The 13,786-nt window shown below is 42.4% G+C and overlaps 1 protein-coding gene across 5 annotated transcripts in view; it reads left to right on the top strand.

The window, feature by feature from the left end:
* LOC138800916 (UDP-glucuronosyltransferase 1-6-like) overlaps window positions 1-13,786 on the top strand; it is a 78,040-nt gene that overhangs the window by 10,637 nt on the left and 53,617 nt on the right. The window contains exons 1-2 of one of the 5 annotated variants that reach the window (XM_069983132.1): window positions 1,552-1,657; window positions 1,973-2,433. The exons of 1 other annotated variant lie outside the window; for it this stretch is intronic. In XM_069983132.1, the coding sequence (XP_069839233.1) occupies window positions 1,585-1,657; window positions 1,973-2,433 (534 nt within the window). In that variant the 5' untranslated portion in view covers window positions 1,552-1,584. Of the gene's footprint in view, window positions 1-1,551; window positions 2,434-8,363; window positions 9,240-12,356; window positions 13,220-13,786 lie in introns of those variants that run through there. 3 more of the 5 variants (XM_069983127.1, XM_069983125.1, XM_069983126.1) reach the window with 3 other exon arrangements.

The raw sequence follows: 13,786 nt of genomic DNA on the forward strand, positions 1-13,786 counted from the left end.
TTATGGAGTTTCCTGTACTAATTAATATTTAATTAAGAAAACAAATTTTCGTTTAAATAAATTCAGTTTCGTTGGTCAATAATTTAATTCTAACGAATCCATCATTGTGCAATTAAATATACTGTCAAAAAATAAATATATATATAAATATACATTTATTTATATATATATTTATTTTAACAGTATATTTAATTGCAAAATGATGGAATCGTTTACATTTAATTATTGAACAATAAAAGGGACTTTATTAGACAGAAAATGTGTTTTATTAATTCAATATATTAACCATGAGACACATCGGCTATAGTGCAGAGGATCGCAAACCCCGGTAATAGCGATTCATGTAAACTGTGTTCCCTGCTTTCCCAGATGCATCCAGAGGTGTTTGCATCACTTTCTTAACATTTTATTTGTTATTTTTAGTTGAACCAGATTTCCAAGTAAATGACCGTATGTTTTGAGCCGCATGTCTATTTTTTCCCACGGCCGGAGTTTCACCCGCACATTTACAGCCGCATAAAAAATACAGCCGCACAGTTACAGCGTGTGAACCCGGCCATATACTGTATACACACACATATACTGTATACACACACACATATACTGTATGCACACTCACATATACTGTATACACGCACACACATACTGTATACATACTCACATATACTGTATACACACTCACATATACTGTACACACACACACACACACACACACACACATATATACTGTATACACACACACTAACCTCCTGTGTCTGTCTCCTCCAGCAGATGTCCCATCCCAGGCCAGCAGTGGAGGGCTCAGGAGATGAGGCTGTATGGGAGGGGACAGGGCACACACAGCTTCCAGTCAGCTCTACTGTGGTGCTGGGCCTCCCTCCCCTTCTCTCTGCTCCGACAGAGACAGCCAGCCAGCTAGGAGACAGCCGCCCCCAGTGACAAGGCTGTCCATCACTGAGCTACGGAGAGGGGGCCTGAGGAGGAGGCAGAGGTGCCTGGTGATGTGCCTGCAGACCGGGTGAAAGTGAGGGATTGTGCCGCCCCCTAGTGAAGTAAAGAATCTGCCTCCTGAGGCAGAAAGCTCAGTCTGCCTCATGGCAGAAACGGCCCTGGTAAGAAGCCAACCTCTGCCAAAAGCAGCTTTATTACCTCCATCAAGGCCCAATGGAGAAAAACATTTTTACCTATATGAGTAAAAGGTGGCTGGCAAAAATGATTTTCTCAGTATATATACAGCTTTGTAGAACCACTAGGAATTGTAAGAATAAGAACATGAAAAGAAAGAAATACTAGAAAAGAGGAAGATTTCAGTAAGTGTTAATGAATAAATAGGGTGGTAGGAATAGGAGGGTAGGGTGAATATTAGTATCTTTCTTTTTTTATTTTTATGTGTTTTAGATAATACTTGAAACTTTTAGTACTCAAAAAAGGAAAGCGCTTAAAAACTAAACAACAAGTTAACCAACAACTTTTTTTGAGACATTTCCAAGCCAAGCCTCTAGATAAAGCAGTGCTTAGTGATAAATTAGCTCAGCTATAATATAAGAAAATCAGAACATTATTCCTACATCACTCACTACAGCCATGAAGCTATCACTGTTATGCAGGTCTGCAGCTCTGATCATCGTGCTATGCATCTTTAGGCAAGCTCATGGGGGTAAGCTGCTTGTTGTCCCTACAGATGGTAGTCACTGGCTCAGCATGCGTCCTGTAGTACAGAGACTGGCACAGATTGGGCATGAAGTTGTGGTTTTAACAGCTGAAAGCACCTTAAGCATTGATGAATATAATCTATATACCACCAAGACTTACCCCATTCCATACAGCAAACAAGAATTAGTATCAATCTTAGAAAGGTTTGGGCAGGAACACTTTAGCCCATCTTATATCCCAGCTATTACAATGTATAATAGTATGCGGGAGCTATTCAAGATGTTTAGCAAATTTTGTGAAACCTTATTATCTGATGCAGAATTAATTCAGAATCTGAAGGATGAAAAGTTTGATGCTATGCTGACTGATCCAGCATCGATCTGTGGCATTATACTGGCTGAGTATCTTGATGTGCCCAATGTGAACTTTTTAAGAGGACTGCCCTGCGCTCAAGACCATACTAGTGCACATTGTCCACATCCATTTTCGTATGTGCCTAGAATTTTTACTCCATATTCAGACAAGATGACATTTGACCAGCGTGTGAAGAACGTACTCGTCAGGATGCTGGAGTATTATTATTGTGGAGTTACGTACTTACCATGGCTGGAAATGGCTTCAGTTCTCCTAAAGAAAGATGTCACCATTGAGCAGCTTCTCAGCAGAACTTCCATCTGGCTCCTACGATATGATTTTGTCTTTGAGTTTCCAAGGCCTGTAATGCCGAACATGGTGTTCATTGGAGGCATCAACTGTAAGCCCCCTAAAGAGCTGACCAAAGTAAGGATTTGTACAGTTAAACTATAAGTATAATGTACAATGTCTTTTTTAGGTTAAAAACCTAAGCATGATCATTAATAATGTCTGTATATATAAAAACAGGCTGTTTTTCCAATAAAAGAGACATTTTGGGAACATAGCATAATGCTATAATTGTACTGTTTAAGGCTATGTTCACACAATGTATATATCATAAAACCGATGGCCGTTATACAATGGCTGTGATTTATACGGAAATATATGTGCCATTGCTGCCTATGGCATCCCGGCCGGAACATATGCACATAGGGGGACATGTATCATACGGCGTACGGATGATTTTCGTCGGAAAGTGCCGATTTGCGCATTTTTTTATTCGCAAATGTATAGTATACACTCTGTCCGGAATCCCTAGCGGCGCTGCAAACAACTGACATGTCAGTTCTCTGCGGACGCTATTCATTGAATAGCGGCCGTAGAAAACCATGTCAGTGCACACTATGGAGCGAGAGGCTCCGGCAGCTCGCTCCATAGTGTGCTGTGGGGAGTTCTGATGCGGGGAGTTCTGTATGCTTTGACATGTCAATTCTTTGGGTGGAGAGCGGAGGCGCATGAGAAATCCTATTGAAACAAAGGGACAGACGAAATTTCAAGCAGCGTCCGTATACGATCCGGCCGTAAGCTCATACGTAGTGTGCATTGCGCATATTGTATGCTTTCAAGCAAATGCATCAACCTCAAAACTACGTGCGTATATTCGCGGTTCCCACTACGGACAGAAAGATACGTAGTGTGAACATAGCCTAAAAATGTAATTTTTAATTTAATTTAATTTGTCTTGATTTTTTCTGGTATGATGATATCACAGTTTTATTTGACGTTGTAAAATTATCGCTCTACAAAGACATGTTAAACCTACAGGCATTAAACAAAATATAGAATGCCTCAATTTTTACATAAAGTCTTCCTTTAATTACTCACCAGTAATATTTCCTCTTTCCTCAGTCACATAGCTTTTATTATTCCCCCGATGATGTGATTTTGATGTGTGCCTGGTAGGGGCGGTCTGTGATTCAAGTTGCTGAGTTAATGGGTGTGTTGAGGCCTACTATTTCCTTGATCACATCTAAGTATAAAAACTACTGCAGAGTAAAATGGAAGTTTAAGCACAACCCCAGGGCACCAGTGTGGGTGTGTTTTTCTGGATACAATTCAAGAAAGTGTTTGTCTGTCCCTTTTATCAAGCTTTGAAATAAAATACTAGAAAACTGCACTTAGATAACTTACTAGAAAATTCTTCTTAAGCAAAAACCTTTTCTGATAGGACACTTAGGAGGGCATTTATTAAGTCCGGCGTTTTTTACGCCGGACTTAAAAATGCCCCCACAGCTCCGGTGCTACGGAGATTTATGTAGAGGCGGACTGCCTCTACATAAATCCCGTGCGCGCCGGTGCGCACCGCCGAAAACCTACGCCAGCTGAGGACTGGAGTAGGTTTTCGGCGTATATTTGGGCAGAACGGATGGTAAATCGCGCGGACTCTGAGTCCGCAACCTCCGTTCCGCCCACTACACGCCCCCTTTCCGCCCCCCTGGCGTACTCGGCGGAAAGTGCCGATTTGCGAATATTTTTTTCGCAGATCGGCCATTTGCGTATAAAAAAATACGCAAATCGGCACTTTCCGCCGAAAATCATCCGTTCGCAGGATGATACATGTGGCCCTTAGGGTCTATACATTTATGTACATATAGGCAGAAACTTCACTTATGTGCAGCGCTGTGCTATAGCTTTCTGTGTCATGATCAGCATAAAGGGGTCTGTTATGAAGCTCCTATCGATTTTAGTCGGACCTTCATAGCAGAACTATGCAGAAAAAAGTCAATGGGAGATAATTATTTTTAGGCTATGTTCCCACACAGTATTTTGGTCAGTATTTTGCAACTAAAACCAGGAGTGGGTTGAAAACACAGAAAGGCTATGTTAATACACAGTTGAAATTCAGTGGATGGCCGTCATTTAACGGCAAATAACAGCCGTTATTTCATATTTTTTGCCATTAACCTCTTAAGGACAGAGCCTGAAATGACCTTAAGGACCGGGCCAATTGTCACTTTCGCATTTTTTTTTCCTCCTCACCTTCTAAGACCCATAACTATTTTATTTTTCCACATACAGTGCCAGGTGAGGGCTTGTTGTTTTTTAGGAACAGGTGTAGTTTGTAATTAAGCCTTTCAATAAAATGCCATAAAATGAATGACAGAACCCCCAAAATATCACTTATGGAGTGAATTTGGGTCAAAAAATGCGATTCCACAAATTTTGGAGGGGGGGGTTCCATGTTTTTACGTAATGCACTTTACGGTAAAACTGTCATTTTTTCTTAATTCTATAGGTCAGTCTGAACTTAGCGATATGCATGTTTACTAGGTTTTCTAATGTTTAACTCTTTTTATTAGCAGTAAAACTTTTTTTTTGCAAATACTGTAGGTATATTTAAAGTGGCCGCCCTCACCCGCTCTGAAGCAAGCTCAGCTCCTGAGCTCGCCTCAGAGCGCTGCCCCCGGCAGGGCGTACGTGTAGTGGTTAAATGGTGGCCATCCACTCAATTTCAACAGTGTGTGAACATAGCCTTTCTGTGTTTTCAATCCACCCCTGGTTTTAGTTGCAAAATACTGTGTCAGAACATAGCCTTAAAGCGAATGTACCATCAGTACATTTGCTTTAAGTGAATAAAAGAAAGGGACCATGGCACCGGGTTCACCGTGCCAGCGCCGTTCTATCCATGTGCGAAACTTAAAGGGAATGTACTGATGGGTACATTTGCTTTAAAGTAAAACTGGATGGCTTTTGACCCAAAAATCAGCACAGCACATAAACAACCACACATCTAAAGCCTGTCTGCTTAGCATATGTGCTTTGATAAACTAGTGTAAATTGAATTGTTGTATTCTGGCATTCTGGCTTATGCTGAGCCCATATCTGTGGATATGATTGGCATATACAAAAGTTGAACAAAATATCTGACATACTGTACATGTTGGGAACGGGTAGTATAAAATTGGTACAGTAACCGCCTCCTATTTTGACGCTTCAATTACACCTATGTCTGTACGAAGATGCACTGTATGCAGTAGGATCATTTACATATTGTTACATATGCAACAATACCAATCATGCATTCTTATAATTTATTTTGCACTGCAGTAAAGGGGGTCTGTGCTTTTTTTCCTCCCTTTTTATATTGTTATCCTTTTCAAAAAATATATTTTTTCTTTACACTTTTTGGATTACATAAACAAAGAAGGACACCGCACTCAGCGTGGAACCTTCACAACCAACAAATACATGTATAAACCAATGATTCTATATAGTTATGAGAAGAAGCCAAACTCTGCCAAAAACAATTATATTGACTCCATCAATGCCCAACAGAGAAAAACCTGTGGCCCAGGGCACTAATGCAGATGTTGTGCGCAGCTTGTGGACACATGGGCACTGGACCTCTGGTAGAACAATTGTAAGGTGCAAGTGAGGGTGCAGGTGTGGCAACAGAAATGAGTCCTGACAAACATTGCTTAACTTTACTGAAAAAATACTTCTGTGCAATAGAAGAATATGAAGAGGTCTAGTTACAAGTGCCAGAGCTAAAATATACTTGGCAATACTTCTTTAAGAACTTCAGAGGTAGACTTAAGGAGACAGTAGTAGAAGAGAGTGAAGACTTGTCTTGAGAGGGAGTGGTGTAGGGGTCGGTTAGGAACCCTTGCCTAATCACTCCAGTACTCTGCCGGAATGTGTATGAAGAAATGCTTGACTGTAGTGAACTTCTCATACTTACATTTAGTTAAATCTGTGTTATCTGACCGCTTTCTGCCTCTCAGTATCGGTGACTGCCCTGCAAGGTAGTCCTAGGCCTTTGTCTCTAGGTGTAGCTCCCAGTGAAGCCTAACCCCAAGTGGACGAGTGACCATCAGTAAGTTGCTTCTGCTCTTAGCTTCTTTGACTTACTGGGGATCAGTCCCTCTGCCTTTTCCTTAAGGGGTGACTGTCCTGACTGAAGAACATCCACAGTGTAGGCAATGGTGTTCCTCCTATGATCCAGTTACCAGGGGCGGACACAGACCGCAGAGGGCCCCTGTGCAAAAAATGTGTTTGGGCCTCCATAACCTATTCGTATCTCCACCTTTCTGCCTTAAAGGCTTACACATCTGTACGCCCGGGTTTTGCAAGGGCCCTACAGCACAGATGCCTAGGGGGGAGATGAAAGAGAAAGAGAAAAACAACCATGCTGCAGGGGGGAGGGGGCAGAGTTATTGGCAAAGAAAGGCATAAACTTACACCGGATGGACACAGCATCCGGTGACTAAGTGGACCCGAACTTCCCGGGTGCTGATACCGCCTAGGGGGGGCCACTACAGACATGTGCCATGCTGAGCTAACACATTAAAGGTAACCTGTCACCCCCCGTGCCGGGATGACAGGCTCCCGACCCCCCGCTACAGCCCCCTATACTCACCTGATCCCGCCGGGTCCCGCTTCTGGATCCGGTCGGGTCACAGAGATCTCAGCCGCTGCAGCCCGGCGCGCACGCTGAGAGATGAGTCCAACGCTCATAGAGAATGACTGGGAGTCCAGCGCTCCGTCATTCTCTATGAGCGTTGGACTCATCTCTATAGGGGGCTGTAGCGGGGGGGGGGGGGTTTCGGGAGCCTGTCACCCCGGCACGGGGGGTGACAGGTTCCCTTTAAAGTCTAAGCCTGGCAGCCCCCTCTATTGGCCTGGGCCCCTGTGCAGCTGAACAGGCTGCACAAGTGATGTGTCAGCCTCTGCCAGTTACCCTATTTCTTGGGTTTAGCACTGCATCTTAGTTAGTTAACTCTGAACTGAACTGCAGACTAACTTGAACTGCCTTCAACTGCCCATTTGACAGAAAATACCTACCTCATATAGGGTGGTGTGACAGGAAGTGTGTGGGAAAGAGAGAAGAAGTGTACAGAGAGTCTGCTCCAATAAAACATCACATATAAACATAACTTTTCATATATACTGCAGCTGTACACAGGGGGAGCGAGACACCTAGTGGCTGCAGCGGAGATTGCAGCTAAAATCACTTGGTGTGACACCTGAATGAACTAGTTTTACCTAGGGGTGTACAGACAAGAAACACTACACCTATATTAAAGAAAACATAAGAACCATAGAAGAGTAGGAATAAAAAAATGAAAAGAATAGAAGAGAAATATGTGAATAAATGAGAAAGAATAAAGGTGGTAGAAAAAGGAGGCTCAGGGAAATATATTTAACACTTAACCATGAAAACACTTGATGTCTGAGATACTCCTGTGCTTACGCTATAACCATGGTGAACATTTATAGCACTTTGCGCTAAATGTATAGTTAGGCTAGGTTCACACTGCGTTTTCAGCATCCGTTTAACGGATCCGTTTTTTTTAACGTCCAGAAAAATAGGGTCAGCAACGTTTTTTGGTCCGTTTTGGTCCGCCAAAAAAAACGGATCCGTTTTTTTTTATAATGGAAGTCAATGGAAAAACGGATGCACACAAATGAATCCGTTTTTTTCAATCCGTTTTTCATGCGTTTTTTGCAAAAAACGGATGCGTTAAACGGATGCTGAAAACGCAGTGTGAACCTAGCCTTACAGCCAAAACACTTTTACTACTGGCAGGAGTTAGCATATCTGTTTCTGCAAGACCAGACTTATGCAAATGGGAACATTTCTATTGGAATATTCTCTGCTATGGCATGATTCACTACATCCGGTTTATATTGTTTACAACTTAGATAAAGGATACTTTATCTGGGAACATAAAAACTAAGCGACGAACAAGTTAACCAACAACCTTTTATGACAAATTGCCAAGCCAACCCACAAGATAAAGCAGGGCTTAGAGGTAAATTAGATCCAACTATAATATAAAGAAAGCTGAGCTTCACTTCCGGGATTACTCTCTGCAGCCATGAAGCTATCACTGTTATGCAGGTCTGCATCTCTGATCATCGTGCTATGCATCTTTAGGCAAGCTCATGGGGGTAAGCTGCTTGTTGTTCCTACAGATGGTAGTCACTGGCTGAGCATGCGTCTTGTAGTACAGAGATTGGCACAGACTGGACATGAAATTGTTGTTTTAACAGCCGAAAGCAGCTTAAGCATTGATGAATCTGATCTGTATACTACTAAGACTTACCCTATCCCATACAGCAATAAAGACTTAGTATCAGTCTTTGAAAAGTTTGGGCAGGATCACTTTACCCCATCTTATATTCCAGCTATTACAATGTTTAATAGTATGCGGGAGCTATTGAGGACGTATAGCAAATTTTGTGAAACCTTATTACTTAATGCAGAATTAATTCAGAATCTGAAGGATGAAAAGTTTGATGCTATGCTGACTGATCCAGCATTGCTTTGTGGCATTATACTGGCTGAGTATCTTGATGTGCCCAATGTGAACTTTTTAAGAGGACTGCCCTGCGCTCAAGACCATACTAGTGCACAGTGTCCACATCCATTTTCGTATGTGCCTAGAATTTTTGCTCCGTATTCAGACAAGATGACATTTGCCCAGCGTGTGAAGAACGTACTCGTCATGATGCTGGAGTCTTACTATTGTGGACAGACATTCTCACCATGGATGGAAGTAGCTTCAGATTTCCTGAAGAAAGATGTCACCATTGAGCAGCTTCTCAGCAGAACTTCCATCTGGCTCCTACGATATGATTTTGTCTTTGAGTTTCCAAGGCCTATAATGCCGAACATGGTGTTCATTGGAGGCATCAACTGTAAGCCCCCGAAACAGCTAAACAAGGTAAGGAGTTTTACTGTTGAACTAAAGTATTCCTAGGGAGTCCTGAAAAACATGGATACAGCCTATGGCTGACTCTCTAGGACTACATCCAACGTTTCCAGGCAGTGGAAGTCAAATGCCGAACCTAAACTTTATTGGTTTTAGGGGTGTGATATGTCAGACCTTAGTTTCAAAGGGTAATGATTGTTTGAGTGTGCCTAGTAGGGGTGTCTGTGAACAAGTTGCTGAATTTATGGGTATGTTGAAGTCTACTTTTTCCTTGATCACATCTCAGTATACAAAGACCATTGGAATATGTGAAGTCGTAAGTAGCTGGTGTTAAAAGTCAAAGCTGGACAGAAGAGCGCTTTTTTGAATTGTAGCCAAACTCTTCCATCGCAAAACTATGGCCCCTCAAATTACTACAGAGTAGAATGCAAGTTTCTTTTGCTTGCTCTTTTCATGGGGACACCAGTCCACAACCCGTATCAGATGGGTAGCATGATGGAAGGCAGCTTGTTGATCAGGGAGACTAATGCCACCATCAATCTTATTTTCTCCAAAAGCGAACAGCGTGGACGATGAGGCTGGCTTATTTGCCCAGACAAATTTATTCAGTAGTGAGGTTAGTGATTTTAGAAAGGCACGTGGTATGTGGACTGGTAGGACCTGAAGGACACAAGGGCATGGATTTGAAGATGCATGATTTATCAGATTGATGGTCCTTGTAGTGTTATCTCAGGCCTCTCATGTGGGCATACAGCCCACTTGGTCTACATGAATAACATGGTGCAAATAGGGGGGAAAGTTGAGAGGCAAGGATCTTGGAGAACAATTTGAAGTCATTTAGCAGGGGGATCGATCTGTAGTTTTGGCAAAGAGTTGGGTCTTTGCATCCTTTAGGGATGACCATCATGTGGACCCTCAAAGTGTCCAGAGGGATCACCCTGCCTTTGGGAATCGCATTGTAAGTTTCAGCCTTTCTTTTATGACCTGATCTCTGTTTATAGTTTGTCTGGCTTTGGCTTCAAATCTTTGGCAGATAATGTCAGATAATCTTTTGTGTAAATGGACCCTTATGGTGCGTTTACACAGAGAGATTTATCTCACAGATTTTGGAAGCCAAAGCCAGGAATGGATTTGGAAAGAGGAGAAATCTCAGTCTTTCCTTTGTAAAAAGATGCTGGTTCCTTGACTTGGTTGTTCCTTCCCGGAGGAAGGTCTGGCTAGTTCACTGACGTCGAGACATGTGATGGTGTCTCTACAGTGTTCTTTTGCATATTTGATTTCCCAGGGGGCAATGTTCTAGAAAAAACTGACGTCGAGACATGTGACGGTGTCTCTGCGGTGTTTTAGTTGATCTCTCTAAGGTCAACCAGCGTCTTTTTGCATGCACTTAATAGTCATTGCTCCCACTAGCCAGATTCCTACTCCACACTGATGAGGGGCAAATACCCCGAAATAGCTGTCTGTGGATGGATACCTTGCTTGGGTGGTTTCCTTGATTGGAGACGTTTCTTGGCTTGGTTGTTCCTTCCCGGAGGAAGGTCTGGTTAGTTCACTGATGTTGAGACATGTGATGGTGTCTCTGCAGTGTTCTTTTGCATATTTGATTTCCCAAGGGGCAACGTTCAAGAAAAAACTGACGTCGAGACTTGTGACGGTGTCTCTGTGGTGTTTTGGTTGATCTCCCTGAGGTCAACCAGCGTCTTTTTGCATGCACTTAATAGTCATTGCTCCCACTAGCCAGATTCCTACTCCACACTGATGAGGGGCAAATACCCCGAAATAGCTGTCTGTGGATGGATACCTTGCTTGGGTGGTTTCCTTGATTGGAGACATTCCTTGGCCTGGTTGTTCCTTTCCGGAGGAATGTCTGGCTAGTTCACTGATGTTGAGAGATGTGATGGTGTCTCTACAGTGTTCTTTTGCATATTTGATTTCCCAGGGGGCAATGTTCTAGAATACACTGATGTTGAGAAATGTGATGGTGTCTCTGCAATAGTCTTTCCTTTATGACCTGTTCTCTGTTTATAGTCCATTCCTGGCTTTGGCTTCAAAAATCTGTCAGATAAATCTCTCTGTGTAAACGCACCATTAGGCTATGTTCACACTACGTAAGTTTCCGACCGTAGCGCATTCCGTGAATAAGCGGACGGAGATTTACGTAGTTTGCGTACAATGGAAAGTATACGATCTACGGGTGCACAGTTCACACTACGTAAGAACTTACACCAGGATCGTATGCGGCGCCGTAAAAAATGAACAAGACCATTGTTTGAGGACGAAAATGCTGTAACTTACGCCCGTAGCGTAACATGCGGTCCCGTACGTAGTGGTGATTTCTTCATTTTTGCACTTTGATTCGCCGATCCAAAAGGTTCTGTGGGGTGTTCGGGGCTAGCCGAAGATATCCCAGTAAAAGACTGCTGTCAGATCGGTACGTACGCCGCTCGGGAAGCGTAAGTAGACTACGGGCGTAAGTTCGCGGACCGTACGTAGCCGGCCGTAACTTACGTAAATCCCCGGCCGGAGTTTAACACGTATATGTCCGGCCGCGAAAAATATGCGGCCGGACATATACGTAGTGTGAACATAGCCTTAGATGATTCAATGAGCTAAATGACCACTATCTCTGGGTTTAGATGGTTGGCACACAAAGAAATTTCAGTCCAACACAGTATGGAAGATTTGATGGCAAAAACATCCATGACTGGCATTCTTCTCATTACTCCTAGTTACAGCCAGTACCCACTAGTGACCATGAAGGCACAGCTTCTTTGCTCACAGCATGAAAATGGGCTACACAGCTTTATGGTAACTGAAGTGTAGGTCGCTAAATGTACATAACATGTAACCAATATGCTTTTACCAGCACCAGGAGCTATTACTTCTGTTGTAGTGGACACCAGACCTTTGTAAATTGCTTTTATCTATGGACACATCTTGCTATGAGATGATTTAGTGCGACCATTTAATATTGATCTTCATAACACAGATTATGGATACTTTGTACTTAGAATGAAAGAAAACATACAAAAAAAACAGTGAGTTAACCAGCAACTTTGTTTGACAAATTTCCAAGCTAATCCAGTATATAAAGCCGGTTATCAAGCTAAATCGGTCCAATCTCTAGATTACTCTCTGCAGCCATGGTGCTATCACTGTTATGCAGGTCTGCAGCTCTGATCATCGTGCTATGCATCTTTAGGCAAGCTCATGGGGGTAAGCTGCTTGTTGTCCCTACAGATGGTAGTCACTGGCTCAGCATGCGTCCTGTACTACAGAGACTGGCACAGATTGGACATGAAGTTGTGGTATTATCACCTGAAGCCAGCTTAAACATTGATGAATCTGATCTGTATATTACCAAGACCTACTCTGTCTTATACAGCAAACCAGAATTAGTATCAATCTTCGAAAAGTTTGGAGGTGATCACTTTAAGCCATCTTATATCCCAGCTATTACAATGTATAATAGTATGAGGGACCTATTAGAGACATTTCGCGAAGTTTGTAATGGCTTATTATCTAACGCAGAATTAATTCAGTCTGTAAAGGATGAAAAGTTTGATGCTCTGTTTACTGATCCGTTTTCAATGTGTGGCATGATACTGGCTGAGTATCTTGATTTGCCCACCGTGACTTTTTTAAGAGGAATGCCCTGTTCTCTTGACCATACTAGTGCACAGTGTCCTCTTCCTTTTTCGTATGTGCCTAGAATTTTTACTCAGTATTCAGACAAGATGACGTTTTCCCAGCGTGTGAAGAACGTACTAGTCAGGATGCTGGAGTATTATTATTGTGGAGTTTCATACTTACCATGGCTGGAAATGGCTTCAGTTCTCCTAAAGAAAGAAGTCACCTTTGAGCAGCTTCTCAGCAGAACTTCCATCTGGCTCATGCGATATGATTTTGTCTTTGAGTTTCCAAAACCTGTAATGCCGAACATGGTGTTCATTGGAGGCGTCAACTGTAAGCCACCGAAACAGCTAAACATGGTAAGGAGTTTTACTGTTAAACTATATACATTAATTAATTATACATATGTATCACTACACATAACATATTGTATTAACTTCAACACTTACAAGATTGTATTTACAGTCTACCCAGACTAAACTAAAAAGTGGAACAGTCTGTGCTAGGTCCCTGTAGTCTGTTGATGATGTTTTGTTATTGCCATGAGGTCAATATGCTATCCCAAACACTGAGCCATAAACATCATAGTTAAGCTAAAGAAGTCCATTCCACCTTAAATTACAGGTGGACAAATCTTATAGGCTGCACTATTCAGAATGATTCTCTCCTGGGTCAAGATACACTGGCAGACAAAGAAATTTCAGTCCAACATAGTGGACTGCAGTTTTAAACTGATCTTGGTCACTATAATTTTTCATATAAATCAAAGCAAGATCATAATTTAGTGTCAGGGGCAGATTAACTTTACCATAGGCCCCGGGCTGTTCACCAAGCTTGGGCCCCCCAACCCCACTGTAACTATGTGTGGTGTTCATAGTACGGGGTAGATAATGTTATATTTACCATGAGCTTCCTGATCCATCTCC

The sequence above is a fragment of the Dendropsophus ebraccatus genome, chromosome 9, assembly GCF_027789765.1.
Source record: "Dendropsophus ebraccatus isolate aDenEbr1 chromosome 9, aDenEbr1.pat, whole genome shotgun sequence".
Taxonomy (NCBI): domain Eukaryota; kingdom Metazoa; phylum Chordata; class Amphibia; order Anura; family Hylidae; genus Dendropsophus; species Dendropsophus ebraccatus.